Raw genomic sequence first — 16,388 nt, 5'->3', positions numbered from 1 at the left:
CATTTAATTCAGTGAAATTTGTCTCTACATATTTTTTTTTTTTTTATAAAAAAGTTATATAGGTTAAAATAAAATAAAAAAATATTCAATTAAAATATAAAAGTATGTTTAATAAATATAAAGCATGGTCTCTGGCAAAAGCTGAGTTTTTTCCCCAGAAGGGACTGAACCTGTGTGAGTTCATGATGATCAGTGAATAAAGCGGAAGATGTGTCTCTGTCCATGGTGCTGAATCACGTCTGCGCTGTTAGAGACGCGTCCACAGGATTTCCACGGTACACCTCCAATCAGATCATCACGGTACCGTGCCCCGAACAGAGCTCTGACTTCCTGTGGCACTTTTGTTCAGCGCAGCGGTATTCTGGCTCATCCTGACGCGTTCGATCAGGTGCGTGACGCGCTCGCTCGTCTGAATGAACGCGCACCGGCCCGCGCGCGCGCAGACTCACAGTCTCCGTGAGATGCCCGTTAGATTCGGTGCGGCAGTGCAGTACCGCCGCTCACGCTCGGATTTCCCGCTCGTCTCCACGCGCACACACACGGATCCGTGAACCGGAGAGTCGCGCGCGCGGACCGCAGGACGGTCATGCCGTGATGGTGTCACGCGCACCGACGCGTCAGCCGTGTTTGTGAAACCGGAGATGATGGTGATGATGATGGTGGTGTTGGTGGTGGTGGTGAGGAGCGGAGCTTTCCTCCGGTTACCGGGGCTCGTGATCAGACTGACGGCGCTGATGTTCGTCGCCGGTTCGAGCGGGATGCCGCACGTGCTCAGATTCGGTGAGAGCTGATCGATTATTTATCGAGTCACCGCGATTGATTAATTCATGTGTGTGTGTGTGTGTGTGTGTGAGAGTGTGTGTGTCACGGTCTCTGCCATCAGGCCTCGCGGAATCACATCTGTGTGAAGATCAATAATCACACAAATACTTCACAACATTACCAAAACTAGTCACAGACGGATTTATTGACCATTGAGTCCAGATTTGTTGTGCTTTCTTTTGTGACTCTTGTTATTTCTTGAGCATACAAAGTCATGCACAGTTTTGGTTATGACCTTATGGCACGCACATGTTAAGTTCATTCACAGTGTTTACTGATCATTTATACAACAATACAGTAATCATTTATACAATCATAACGACTTTAAAGCAAAAATATTAGAGATTTAATTTGCATTTAATTTGAATAAATAATCATTCGAATTTCAATGTATTTAAATAAAGTAAAAAGATACAAATTACATTTATTTAAAATAAATAATAAATATTATAAATAAAAATACATTAAATTAGCATTTTTTACAATAATACTGTAATAATTTGTACAATAATAAGTATAATAAGTTAGCATTGAAATATAATAATAAATAGAAATAAAAAATGCATGTTTATACATTTTAAAATAAATAGAAAACAAAATAAATATGCAATTACATTTATAATAAATGTAATAAGTAAAAAATAATCATACAGTAAATTAGCCTTAAATACAACAACACAATGTAAAACAATGACTTTAAAATAAAATTATTAGAAATTAAAATAGCATTTAAAAGCAATAGTAGAGAACTATGAACTAAATTTGTTAAATAAAAAAGTACAAGTTTAAATAAATAACGAATACATGATTTAAATCAATATTATATGTGATGCGTAAAAATAAATAGAAAATGAATAGAAAAATTATAATTTTAAATTAAATTCACAACTTATGGAAACCAGCCGATGACACAAATGTACAAAATTAAAAACTGCTCAGCAATCCCAATGATGTAAGGATAAAAGTATATTTTTAATGCAAAAATCAGCTTCATGACTATAGTGAAGTCTTGTTATATACAGACAGAGAAAGTTTCTTTACTCTTTACAGTGTGTATATGAAAAACATGATTACACTCTACGCTTTGTGTTCATTTAGAGCCGAACGGTGTGGAGCATGCCTTGATTATTTCAAACTATATTTAGACTGTTTTCATTCTTGCATTAAACATTGTGAATCTATCAGGCATGTGCATGTCAAATAAACTCTGTGTGTGTGAGTGTGTGTGTGTGTGTCTGTGATGTGTGTGTGTGTGTGTGTGTGTGTGTTTAAGAGTCCGCACGCGTCCGCTCCGCTGTGAGGAAACACAGATCCGCTGTGGAGCGAGCCTCTGTTTGTGTGAACAGCATCTCTGTTCATCTTTGTTCATCCATCAGTCTCATATATGCATCAGATGACACTCGTTTACTGACAGATCCCTCGTTCACTCAAGCTTCAGATTCAAGTCAGCACTGCTGCAGATTGATCGATCATTACTCATTACTCTCTTAACTGATGCCTTTACCCTGGAGGAGCTGGAGTTAATGCTTTACACCAGGTGACTGAATCTTGATGTGTAAGCATGTTATTGTATAAATTATTATATATTTTTTATTTATTTTTGCATGCATGTAGATTCTAAATGTTTATTGGAAGAAGGAAAATTTGAAATTAAATCTGTATTTGAATAAAAACTGTATTATTACATATAATAATGATATGTAATTAAAGATTAAATATACTTTTAAATAAATTATAAATGTAAGCTAAAAAAAACAATTAGACATTAAAATCTACATTTTAGTGAATATTAAATGTAATTAAAAATAATGTGAAGCATGTGGCAAGTGGATTCCAAATGTTTGTTGCTAACATAAAAAAACAGTAATAATTTATATAATAACTTTAAAATAAAAATATTTGAAATTAAAATTGCATTGGAATTAAATGATAAATAATGAGAAATACAAATTAAAATATAAAAAATGTAATTTGAATTTAAATTATTAATATAAGATTGAAATCCATAATAAATGAAAAAAAAAAAGAAATTAAACGAGCATTTAATTATATGCATTGTGTTTTGTATCTGAGGAGGGTTTGTGATCATTCCGATGTCAAGTTTTAAGATTAATTGTAGTTAAGTTTTTAGTCATTTTGTTATTTTTTTATAATTTTTATTACTTTTCAGATTTTTTTAAAGGTTTCGTTTATTTCAGTTTTATTTCCACTTATTAAAATTAGTACTTCAACTTTAAGATTTTTCTAATTGTATTTATCTAATGTTTCTATTTTATTCCAGCTAATAATTGTTTCAAATAGTTTTAGTTAATTAACCCTGTATTATTTATTTAAATTAATATTAAAATATTATACATTTTCATATAATATAATATAATATTATATTATATTATATTATATTATATTATATTATATTATATTATATTATATTATATTATATTATATTATATTATATTATATTATTAATTCTCAAATTAATAAAGTAAACCACTTGGTACATGTTTTTTAATTATAATTTTAATAATTGTATTATATATGATTGCAAGTCAAAATAAACAATGCTCTATGCTGACACTTTAAATGACATGAAGAAACCAGAATGAATTCATCAGTTGTAGTTATATTTGTAGGACACTGCTGGTTCTTAGGTCTCGTCTCGTGTGGGTTTTGGCTTTTATTGTCTTCAGATGTCAGATCCAGTCAGTTTGATGTGTTTAATGCATGGTGACGCTGTAAATCGAGCAGAATCTCCTCTAGATCTTCAGGTGTTGATGAAGATGAGCTCAAACGTGTGATAAAACACACTTAAATCACACATTTCTCAGTTTAATTATACAAATAGAGCTTTCAAGAACAAAGCAGAAATCCATCAGATATTAACATGCGCTGCACACAGATTTAGAGCCAACACACATTTATAATAATTATTCTTTAAGAAATACATTTTATATATATTAAATAAAATATTACATTAAATATTATCACCAAATATTTAAATATAAATTTTAACTGATATATAAATTATACAATATTAATCATAATGTGATTTTTAAATTATAAATAACATAATTTTTACAAATTAGATTTGATAAACAAATTTTATTAAATCTCATGAATTAGTATAAATGTGAATTATAAATTGTATGTAAACTATATAATACTAAAGATAAATTATAAAATAAAATTATATTTAATAACATACAATTTAGATATTGTTATGTAAATTACATGATATTGTATTTAATAATTTCTTATAATTATACACATAAATTAAACCTAAACAATGATATAGTTGATTATATTATTAAATCTATTTAATAATATAAAAATTACACAAGCACACAAATACAAACATTTAAAAACTATTTACATACAAAATATTTACCGCAATTATTAGAATAGTTAGTTAAGATTTATGTATTTGAATTGCATATAAAAATAATTTATTGTGGTGCATATTTGTCATTCATGCATAAAACAGTACTAAAACATTGTGGCATAGTTTATTTTAATTATTTGCATCTATTTAAATATATTTAAATAATCATATTTTTGAATTTGCATTTATTCAAATGGTTTAGAATTAGCATAGATCTCTCCGCTGTGAAAACAAGTCATGCAAAAGTATGAATATTGTTCAAACGCGACCAGCGATATCCATCCGTTCAAACGCATGAGAGTGAACTGAAAGCATCTCACACATCTCAGCAGTTTCTCCTCCACAGTGCTGAGATGAAAGCTGTTCTGTGATCGTGTGTCAGTGTTGGGCTGATCTGAGGAGTAAGTGCAGATGAAACACCACTGTAATATCCTCTGAAAACTGATCTGAGAACTGCTGCTTTGTGCAGAATAAAAGCTCTTCCCCTGAGCAAAGACTTGACGGTTTACCTTTGCTCACGGCTCGACGAGGCTGTTTTAGCAGCACACAGACTGAAGCAGGATAACAGCTTTATTATAATTACAAATTCAGCTGTAATATGTCCGTACAGTAGACGGAGTTTATCCTCCTGAGAACTAAAGTTTGCAGAAGTCACACTGCAGTATTTAATCAAATAAATGCAGCTTTGGTGAGCAAAATAGACTTCTTTTAGAAACATTAAAAACGGACTGTCTTCTAGTGTTTCAGCAGTTTTTCTGATTTTAAAGTGTGTTCATGCATCTTTATTTTCAATCAGTGGAACTTGATTTGATATGTTGTGATTTACTTCAGACATTTATATGTGTACAGATGCTTTTTGAGCAGCAGTGTGACTCTAAATGTCTTTCAGATTGACACACACAGGTGTATGAGTGTGTGTGTGTGTGTGTTCTCCGTGGCTTGATTAAGAGGTATTTCCGTGTGAACAGCAGAAGCGGGTCTCCATCTGTTTCCTGCGGGTGTCACTTTCAGTCACACAGAGATGTAATGAGAGAGAAACGCTGCAGATGAGCCGCTGACACTGAAAACCAGTGAACGATCATATAAGAGATCTTTAACCGCTCACTGGGTCTCCTGTACGAGCGAGTCATTGATTCATTCATTTAAAAACATGGATTCATGCAGAACTGAATCAAACCAAAGGTCTCAGTACGAGCTCAAACGTTTCTCAATGATCTGAGCTCATTTCAGCGCATGATGACTAGTGCGTATTTTGGGTCTGTTTTTGTGTCTGAGAGCAATAATTTAGATGTTAAAGTGTTTACTCAGCGACTCTAATCACAGTGTGCGTCTGTAATGTATCATTAGCACATTCACAAGGATCTGTTTGCCGTCTCACGTTCACACATTAACACTTCTAATTCACCAGGAACGAATAATGATCCTTCAGAGCACAAACAGGGTTTGTGTCGCACTCATCCTCGTGCTTTTCATTATGAATTTTGTGTGAGTTAATGCAGAAGAGTCAGGTATTCCCATGTTGGCGAATCTCCATATCTCACTTGCATAATTCATTTCCTCAATAATTCACACCCTCGTGGATGATCTGAGTCCATTATCCACATGCGCACGGTCAGATGTGGTCAGAAGCGACATGTATTACTGAGAATGGGATGTTTCATGCAGATTATTTCAGATGTATTTTGGGCTATTTTGCAATCTTAAAGCAGATGATTTTATCCAATGTGAAGTTAAAAAAATATATATATGTATTTAATAAAAAGCTAAATATAAATAAAAATGCTATATGTAAATAAAAACATAAATTACATAAATATAAAAATACAAAAAACTAAATATTTGTAAATGAAAATAAAAACTAGGATATATTTAAACCTTTGTAAATAAAAATACAAATCTAAATATAGCTGCAAGCAGCGATGGCGGGCCCAAGCCCAGTCGCATCAGGAAAACAGTGCACATGTATTTACAGGAACCCTTTTTTTGTTGAGTCACAGCAATGAAAGGGTTACTCTAGAATATCACACACACACACACACACACACACACACACAAACAGACAGACAAGGAGAGGGTGGAATGTTTAAAACTTTTACTGATCTATAAGCATTTGTAAAATAATTTTATAAAAATATATTGCATAAGCATAAAATACTTATCTCATAGCAATTTAAAAACAGAACACTCTTTGACTCCCAAAAGTCACATTTTTGTCATCGGCTTCATACGAGAACAAACTACTGAAGTTTGATTGAAATCAGACACTGTGTGCAAAAGTTATCTCATTTCTCATCGGCTCGCCACATCCAACCTGTCAACTTGACATCACGTTGACTGAGTTGGTGGCAATCAGACGAAAACCCTAAGAGGAGTATATCACAATCCAGAGATGCATTTTTCAAACAATCCACAATAGCTGACTTCCTGTTGGGTTATTGAGATGCAGTGCAAAAGCTGTTCAGCCTGAAGAGATCTGTTTGTGTATTTTAGTGAAAGTAAGTCAAAATTTGAAAATATAAATAAACAATGTTAAAATGTGTAAATACATTTAGTCATTTAGCAGATGATTTTAACCAATGGAATGGAATAGACAGTAAAATGGGAAGAACTGAAATGCAATCATCTTGAAGTGATCAGAAACAGAACAAGAGAACGAGTGGCTCCAGAGATGAAAGAGAAGAATGAAAGAACAGGTGAAGATGGATCTTCTCTCTTCGATCTGCCTTACGTATCTCTCGCTCTGTGTGTGTGTGTGTGTGTGTGTGTCTTTAGCTCCTGTCAGCTCTTCTGCAGTTGTTTCTTCAGGCTGCAGTAACACACTCTTTAGCTCCTGCTGCAGATTCCAGATGCTGGACAGTTGAGCATCTACTGTACCAATCTTTACATAAAGAGGCGACAAACTGGACACAAATCTCCTGTTGGCCTAGCTAAACTAGAGTATAAAGACTGCATCCAGTGATTTAGATGATCACAAATCATCTGCTAAATTGACATTCAGTTCATTGTATAAATATAAAATATAGCAAATAATTAATTTATCTGAATGACCTAAAGCTTAAAATTATGCATTTGCATTAATATTTTGCATGCAACTGATTCTACACGATCTTCTCCAAACAAATATTTTTATTTTAGTACATTTATTTTTACATTACATTTCACATATATTTTTACTATTTGTTTCTAAGTTTATTTAGAAAGTTTTTCTTTGTATTGCTGTAAAATATTAATAAGCAGGCATATATAGACATATATATATATATATATATATATATATATGTGTGTGTGTGTGTGTGTGTGTGTGTGTGTAATTAAATGTATAGATTTATTTTACATTTATTACATTTACATATATGTTTTCTACATATTGTTGAAAATAATGAAAACACTTATATCAGGCTTTTAAAATGTATTTAGACATTTTATAAAAATTTCATTAAGAACATTTATTTTGGAAAATTGCACAAATTATACAAGTGAATCTAAAATGACATGGTATTAAAATTTGTTTTTATTCATATTTCGATTAGGTTTTTATTGGACTATTTTGTCACTTATTTTATTTCTACATATATATTTAATTAATTTGTATTTTATTTTGGTTTTAGTTATTGTAGTATCAACTTAAAGAGCCAGTAAGATGAAAATTCTAAGCTTCCTATCACTGTTTATAAGTCCTGTACATTAGGTTTAAATCCATCCAAGGTTAAAAAAAAACATGGTCATTTTGTCAAAATATCATTTTAAAATTACCTCAATTCTAGTGACGTACATAGAGATGGGCAAAAGATTTGAAATCTATAACGACTCGTTTCAGCGATTCAGAGTCGACTCCTTACTTTAGAAGCCAATAACTTTATAAATCGTGTACTTTTTGGTTTAATTACTTTGCACATTGTTTACACTGATGGACAGCTACATCATACACTGTAATACAGGTAATCTTTGATTTCCCATCTGTGTGGCTCTTTAAATTAAAATGATAAATTTTGAAAGCTAAAATAATAAAGTTTAAGTTTTCAGTTAAAGTTTATTTTATTGTGTAGTTTTAGTTAACTCTAATGAGAGAGATGATGTGGATCAGTGTCAGTGAAAGCAAATCCTGCTCCAGATGTTTAACTGAAGCTGCGTCTCACTCTGAGTTTCTCCGTTAATTTGATGTTTTGGATCCAGATGCTGTGTGTGTTCACTGTGTGTGTGAGTGTGTGTGTGTGTGTGATGAAACTGAATCTCTCCTGTCCGTCTGCAGGTGGGATATTTGAGTCGATAGAGAGCGGCCCGTCCGGACCCGAGGAGCTGGCCTTTAAATTCGCTCTGAACACCATCAACAGGAACCGAACACTTCTGCCCAACACCACACTGACCTACGACATCCAGAGAATCAACGTGTTCGACAGCTTCGAGGCCTCCAGGAAGGGTGAGAGAGCTGCTAAAACACACCAGCGTTTGGCCTCAAAACACATTTGAACTTATGATCTTATCTTTTTATCTAACCAGTACTTAACAATGTAAATATTCGTAAACACAAACTGAGGCAAATATTTAGAAATTTTACCAATGAAGAATGTAAGTATTTGTGAATGAAATCAAACATTTAAATATGTGTAAATACAAAGGAATAATCTAAATATTAGCACATAAAATTTAATGTAAATTTCAAAATATAAATGAATGCAAATATTCATAAATACAAATAAAAAGTGTAAATATTTCACAATATAAATGAAGAACGCAAATATTTGTAAATGATAATAAAACTGTTTAATATTTTTAAATAATCAAAAATTTTTAAATGTGTAAATAAAAAATTAAACATGTAAATATTTGAAAAACAAAAAACTAATTGTAAATATTTGTAATATTAGTAAATATCTTAAATAAAATACAAAAGTAATTTGTAAATCACAATAATTTTAATATTTGCAAATAAAACCCAAAGTGTAAATAATCAACAATTTAAACATTTGTGAATTTATATTTGTAAATGTAAATATTTTCAAATAAAGTAAATATTTGTTTATAAAATCTCAGAATGTAAATATTTGTAGGTGAGTGAACAGACTGCAAACACACAAGTGTTTTCTTCTCAGCTCAAGCGCGTTTAAACATTCATGTATTTCCTGAAAACCGTCTCTTTTTTTCTTTCCCAAACTGCCCTATTTTTCTGTGCTTTGTCATTTCAAGCCCAAAGCTTCAGCGCTGGCCTCATTTGTAATTTTAATGACCCTTTTTTCTCAGGCTGCTTTCATACGCGCTGGAATGAAAAGTGAAATTGGACTCAGTTTGGAGAAATAGCATCACTTCTGCTGTCGGAGAACATGCTATTTAAGCACAGAAAACAGATGCACATGATTTCAATACATGCATTAGTGACCTCGACTGCTGTGAAAAACCTGTTATTAGCAGAAATCTCATGAAAGGGAGGGAGAAACATGCCTACACTTATTATTCAGAGAGCATGCTGGAATAAATTGCCATCATGTCAATCCAAATACAACATGAGAGGATGGGGATTTGAAATGTAGAACTACAAAGCGTACAAAAAAATACATAAAAACATAAATAAAAATAAAATTAACTTGAGTCAGTTATACTTAAGTCATGTATGATTGCTTTGTGTGAAAACCTGAGTCCAAGTTAAAGGAACGGAAATTTAAATAAAAACAATAAATGTAAATATTTCTAAATAAAAACACAAAATGTAAACAAAAATCAAGAATGTTAATATCAAAATATTTGTAAACAGAAATGTTTAAATATTTAAAAAATAAAAACAGAAATGTAAATATTTGTAAACAAAAAACAAGAAAGTAAGTAAAAAAGTAAAAAATATAAATATATGTGAATAAAATCACTAATGCCAAAGTTTTACTGAATACCAAACATGAAAACCAAATATGGAAATATTTGTAAATTAAAAAGAACAAAATGTATATTTATAAATCAAAAGTGTAAAAATTTAAAATAACCAAAATGTTTAAATGTGTAAATAAAAATTAAAATATTTGTAAATAAGCCAAGAATGTAAATGTTGGTAAAATAACAATAAAATTCAAGAATTCAAATTAGTTTAAGCAAAGATCTGTAAATATTTCTAAATTAAAACAAAAACAGAACTGTTTGAAATACAAACGAAAAATATCAATAATTTTAAACAAAACAAAAAAAAACTAAAATTGTACTGTAAATCTTTGTCAGTAAAAGTCAAGAATGTAAAAAAACATCTGTAAATAAAAACATATATATATATATATATATATATATATATATATATATATATATATGATTCATAACAAAGAGTGTTTTGTACATAAAAATTTAAATATCTGTTCATAAGTCAAGAATGCAAATGTTTGTAAACTAAAATCAAGAATTTAAAAGTTGTTTAAATAAAAACCTGTGAATATTTTGAAATGAAAACAAAAATGTAAGTTTGTAAAAAAAAAAAAAGTCAGTAATTTTAAATAATAAACTAAATGTATACTTTAAATATTTTCAATAAAAGTCAAGAACATATATATTAGTAGGTAAACTTCAATAATGTAAATGTTTGAAAAAGATCAAGATGATTATTACTATTTATGTCAAACTGTTTTCTGGCGAGCAGCATTTGATTGGTTCCATGTTGTTTTATCGTCCAATCACAGCCTGCGAGCAGCTGTCCCTGGGCGTGGCAGCGATCTTTGGCCCCTCCCACAGCTCGTCAGCCAATGCGGTGCAGTCGATCTCGAACGCTCTGGGCGTACCTCACATACAGACGCGCTGGAAGCACCAGGTGTCTGATAACAGAGACTCATATTACATCAGTCTGTATCCAGACTTCTCCTCGCTCAGCCGGGCCATACTCGACCTCGTGCACTTCTTCAGGTGGAGGATGGTGACGGTGGTGTATGACGACAGCACCGGTGAGCACCAGCCAATCACAGACACAGATGAACACGAGCGAAAACACTGCATGCTGCATACTGCTCTTTAATAAACATACACCAAACCACGCAGTACGTGACAATAATCACATGTTTACATCACACGGATATCATCTCAGAAATATTTCATCATATAATTTTTTTTTAAATCAATTTTGTGTCATTTTGAGTTGAACTTTGGATAACTTTTATTTTTAGAAATGAATTTGTTGCAATGCAAGACCAAAAAAAAAAAAAAAACAATAAATAAATAAATGATAAAAATTAAGAATGCAAATATTTGTATATAAATACAAAATTTAAATCATGTATAAAATTATAAATAAAATCAAAATGCAAATATTAATTTTTTTTACTATATATAAAAATATAATTGTTTTAAAATAATAATTAAGAACGTAACTATTTGTAAATAAAAAACAAAAATGTAAACATTTGTAAATAATAATCAAGAATGTAAATGTGTAAATAATAATTTAAAAGAAATTGTAAATAAAAACAAAAAATGCAAATATATATAAATAAACCGTAACATTTTTATATAAATAATGTTTGAAAATAAGTCACAAATTTTATTATTTGTAAATAAAAACATAACTATTTGTAAATCAAAAACAAACAGTTGTAAATAATAATCAAGAATTTAAATGTGTAAGTAAAAAAAATTAATATTTGCATAAATGAAACTCAAAATGTAAATATTTGCAAGACCATTTAAAATGAACTAGTTAAATAAAAAAATATTTTTATTTACTGGATTTAAAATAAACTTTTCATTATGCATATGTAAATTTTAACCTAAAATCGTTGTGTTAAATAAATAAAAAGAAACAGTTGACAGACATGTCCATTTGTCAACAACCCAGTGGGTCATCTGGGTGTTTTATGCATAAACAAAATTATATAATAATTATACATAATGTGCTGGAGTGAGTAATTAGACTAGTTTATTAGACTGATTAACCAGTTTGACTAGTATGAGCACAGAAACAGATTAGACAGTGGACGTAAATCTCAGCGCAGTGATTTCCTCATTAGTCTATTCTAATTAATCGAAGGGATTTTATTACCTTCTCCGAGCATTTGCCTGTAATCACACAAATTGGATCAAACCAGGAGCTGGAATCATTTGTTTTAATTAGGGATTCAGTGACGGCTCCCGCTGTTGGCAGCCATTAATATATTAATTTATGCTTAAATGTCAGTCAGTGTTGTATGTAAATTTAACAGGACATTTTTTAGACTGTAAATGAACATTAAAATTAAAAAACTAAAATAACTAACTGGAAATTAATAAATACATACTGAATAAATTATTAAACTAAATGACAGAAGCACTTAAATTACTAAATTGAATTAAAGTAGCTTTATATTTTTAATATAATATAATTTTATGTTAATTTAAAACTTGAATAAAAATGACAGTAGTATATAAGGCACTAAAATAACTAGCTATAAATAAATAAAAAACTAAAACTAAGACTGATATCAATAAATAAAAGATCAAAAGCAAAATAAAATTACAAAAACTAACATGAAAATAAAAAACTAAAAGGTTATTCAAAATATTAATAAAAACGATAACAGTATATAAAGCAATGCAATTGCTAACTTGAAATAAATACTTAAACTGAAATAAAAATGAATTAAACCTAAATATAAATATTAAATAAAAACCATGACATAGCAAAAATATAAAAAAATTTAATGAAAATTACCAAAAAAAAAAAAAACAACGGATTAAAAGCACTGAAAATTACTAACTGGAAATAAATAAATACTAAAAGTCAAGGAATAAACATGACTTACTAAAAAACAAAAAATAAAGTTAGTTATTTAATTACTACTAATACTAAAAATATCATGAAAAATGTATTTATAAAAGTATAAAAAATAAAAGCTGCTGGCGTTTGTGAGTGGTTTTGTGACATTAATCTTTCTATCTGATAAGAGCACTCGTGTCATGTCTCTGTGTGAGTGATGTGTGGTGTTTTACTGCATCTTTTCCTAAAGTCCTCGATCTCCCCTCGAGTACCAGAGGCGACGGTTGCCAGGCGACCATTAGTTACCGTTGTTAAGGTCACATGAAGCGCTGCAGCCCTTCCCTCTGAGTATCCCAGCATGCTCTGCTGCAGAGAGACGGTCCCAGCGGAGCGACATGTGCACACATGTGATCTGAACACTTTAAACCTGCTCAAAATACTCACTGAGACACTGATGTTACTGCGCCGCGAGTGTGTGTGTGTGTCTGTGTGTGTGTGAGAGTGTGTGTGTGTGTGTGAGAGATCCAGGGCCGTCTATGTCTGATAGACTGTGAAGACAATTGCACAGGATGAAATATTCACAAGTAAATCCCATGAAATCTTACTCCTAGATCACATTTCCCCTCAAAACCGAAACAAAATTGGATGTTGCTTATGAAAACTAAGCCGATTTTAGGATTTTAGGAAAACATTTTTTTTCAGGAGATTGAAGCTAATTTCCCTCAATTTCTCATTGCTTTTATTTCTCCAGATGTTTAAGGTTTTGAGTTTGTTAGTAATTCTCATGATGCACAATCTTGTTCCTTGTTACTGTAATAAAGTGATAAAGGTTTTAGAGTATTAAAGGTTTAAAACATACTACAATGATCTTATTGTAAAAGTTAAAGACTTTTATTGTTTAAATTGTTTATTTAAATATATAAAATATTAATCAATATCTTTAATGATACTCATTTAATTGGAAAAAATATATATATACACAGTAATTTATTCATTAATATATATATATTTGACATCCAGTGTGTGTGTGTGTGTGTATATATATATATATATATATATATATATATATATATATATATATATATATATATATAAATTAATTTATTCATATAAATTTAATTGTATAAATAGCCACATATTATGTTTTATAATTGTAATAAATGTTTGCAAAATTATTAATGATATAAATATGAATTAATTATATAATACAGAAATCTTACATAAAATATTTTACTTATGTTTATTAATATTAATTATATAAATAGTCAGTAATTTTATATTAGAATTTGACAACTAAGAACATTTTCCACCCAGATTCCCATTACAGACATGTGAGAAAATAATGACATATTATTTAAAATATACTTTTTTATATTCATTAATATCAATTAAATTATATAACTAGTTAATAATTATATTTGTTATGAGCCCCTGCTCTCTCGCTCTTTTGGGGGCTCGTCCGGGATCAGGGTAAAGAGAGAGAGAGAGAGAGAGAGGGAGCAAAACAGGGGTTCATAACAATATTAAATAAACATTATATAATAAATATTAGCAATTTTTAAAAATGTTTTTATTTTATTTCATAGTTATATATTTTATAAATAATAATATAAATATAATTATAGAAATTATTACAACGATGAGATTTGATTATTTAAATGTGTCGAATTATCATGAAAACTATTTAAATAATTAAAACATATATAAAAATGCAAAATATTGTGTTCTGTACATTGAGAATGAGATGTGAGCTGATGCAGGACTTAAAAATCTCTCATTAAAGGGGGCTCGTCCGGGATCAGGGTTGAAGATGGAGATGTATTGTTGTGATTCACCCACACAGCTTCATCTAGAAGAAAAATCGCAGAACACCTACATCTGACAAGCCAGACAAACCTCATTTCTTACTCATTCACACACTCCTACACACACTCGTCTGATCGTGTCATCTCATTCACAGCTCTCAAAGCTCACGTCTCGTCAGGTCAGTTTGTGGGCAGTCCTGTGTTAATGAGCTCAGGGGTTTTTAGAGTTGTCCAACTGTTTTCCATCATAAACAAACATGCATTTCTTGTGTGAGTCGTGTGTGAGTCCATAGGTTGTCGAGCGCTGCACAGTGTGTTTGTGGGATGTGCAGATCTGCTGTAGTGCTCTGTTGTGTCCCACAGGCCTCATCCGTCTGCAGGAGCTCATTAAAGCTCCGTCCAGATACAACATCCGCCTGAAGATCCGACAGCTCTCCGCCGACACCAAGGACGCCAAACCTCTGCTCAAAGAGATGAAGAAAGCCAAGGAGTTCCACGTCATCTTCGACTGCAGTCATGAGATGGCCGGCTGGATCCTCAAACAGGTGAGCGAGCTTCTCACGACTCTCAGAGAGCTCTGCCTTTGAAAACTCACACGAGGTCTCTTTAATATCTGCGCTGAGACTGACCTTGGGTTCTCTAAAAAAGACAAATTCTCAAGAATCAATTACCTCTAATTTTCTAACTTTAAAATTAAGAACATTTTGTGTGTTCATTGTGCGATCGGTTTTCTCAAGATTGTTCTAAAGAGAAATCTTGCACTTCTTAAAAACATCCTGGAGAAATCTAAAAAATTCTTTAAAAAAAGTAAAAGTGTGATGCACTTAAGTGTGAATTTATCAAAAATTTAAGTTCTTAGAGAAATCTAACATTTTCTTCTTTAATAAAAGTGCGATCCACTTCAGAACAATTTTGAGAATGTCTTGAGAACTGCATTTCTTGCAAACTTAGAAAATGTTTAAATAATAGAAATAGAAGTATGAATAGAAGGAATAGAAGTTCTTAATATATTTTGTATTCCCAAAACATTAAGAATGTTTGTTATTCTCATGTTTTTTCTCAATACTGTTCTAAAGACAAAACTTAAGAACAATTTTAATTACTGAAAAAAACTTAAAAATCATGTTAATTAACCTCTTAAAGTTGTAGGATAGCCTCCAACTTGTCTTAAATATAAAATTTACTTAAGAAATAAAAACGTAATGTCACGGGAGGAGCACAAGACAGACACAGTGGGCGTGGCGTCAGGCCTCGGAGAGGCTTTTATTAACAGAAATCATAAAACAAAGGGAATAAAAGTGGCCAAAGGGGGAAAGTGTCCAAAATAACAGGGAATCTGGTGTCCTCGTCGTGCTGCGGGATTTGTGTAGGTCGGGCAGTGTTCATCGAGGAAGGGTCCAGGTAAGGGGCGGAGTCCGGCGGCCGCACGCGCTCCCCTCCTTGGTCCGGGGCGCGAGGGGCGGCGGCTTCATCTAGCGGCCACATCTCTCTCGTCGGCCGCGGCGCTGGTAGGGGATGGACGGCCCGGCATCCTGGCCCGTCGGCCGTGTATACGGGTGCGGTTCCCTTCCGGATCGCGGGTCCGGCAGCTCACGTCTTGGTGGCGCGGGAGTCCCTCAACGCACCCTTCCTGGACCCACGAGGACACCAGTGTGCATGCACGGGGAAGAGACCGGTCTCCTGAGGAGAGGCG

At 31.7% G+C, this 16,388-nt stretch overlaps 1 protein-coding gene across 2 annotated transcripts in view; it reads left to right on the top strand.

Annotated features, from left to right (window-relative positions):
- The first annotated feature begins 209 nt into the window (after window positions 1-209).
- LOC127979717 (glutamate receptor ionotropic, kainate 2-like) overlaps window positions 210-16,388 on the top strand; it is a 37,349-nt gene continuing 21,170 nt past the window's right edge. For both annotated transcript variants that reach the window (XM_052585347.1, XM_052585343.1), the window contains exons 1-4: window positions 210-780; window positions 8,451-8,618; window positions 10,849-11,106; window positions 15,059-15,240. In XM_052585347.1, the coding sequence (XP_052441307.1) occupies window positions 642-780; window positions 8,451-8,618; window positions 10,849-11,106; window positions 15,059-15,240 (747 nt within the window). In that variant the 5' untranslated portion in view covers window positions 210-641. The remainder of the gene's footprint in view (window positions 781-8,450; window positions 8,619-10,848; window positions 11,107-15,058; window positions 15,241-16,388) is intronic.

The sequence above is a fragment of the Carassius gibelio genome, chromosome A4, assembly GCF_023724105.1.
Source record: "Carassius gibelio isolate Cgi1373 ecotype wild population from Czech Republic chromosome A4, carGib1.2-hapl.c, whole genome shotgun sequence".
NCBI lineage: Eukaryota > Metazoa > Chordata > Actinopteri > Cypriniformes > Cyprinidae > Carassius > Carassius gibelio.
Note: the sequence above shows the minus strand (reverse complement) of the source record. Positions and strands in the feature narration are given on the sequence as shown.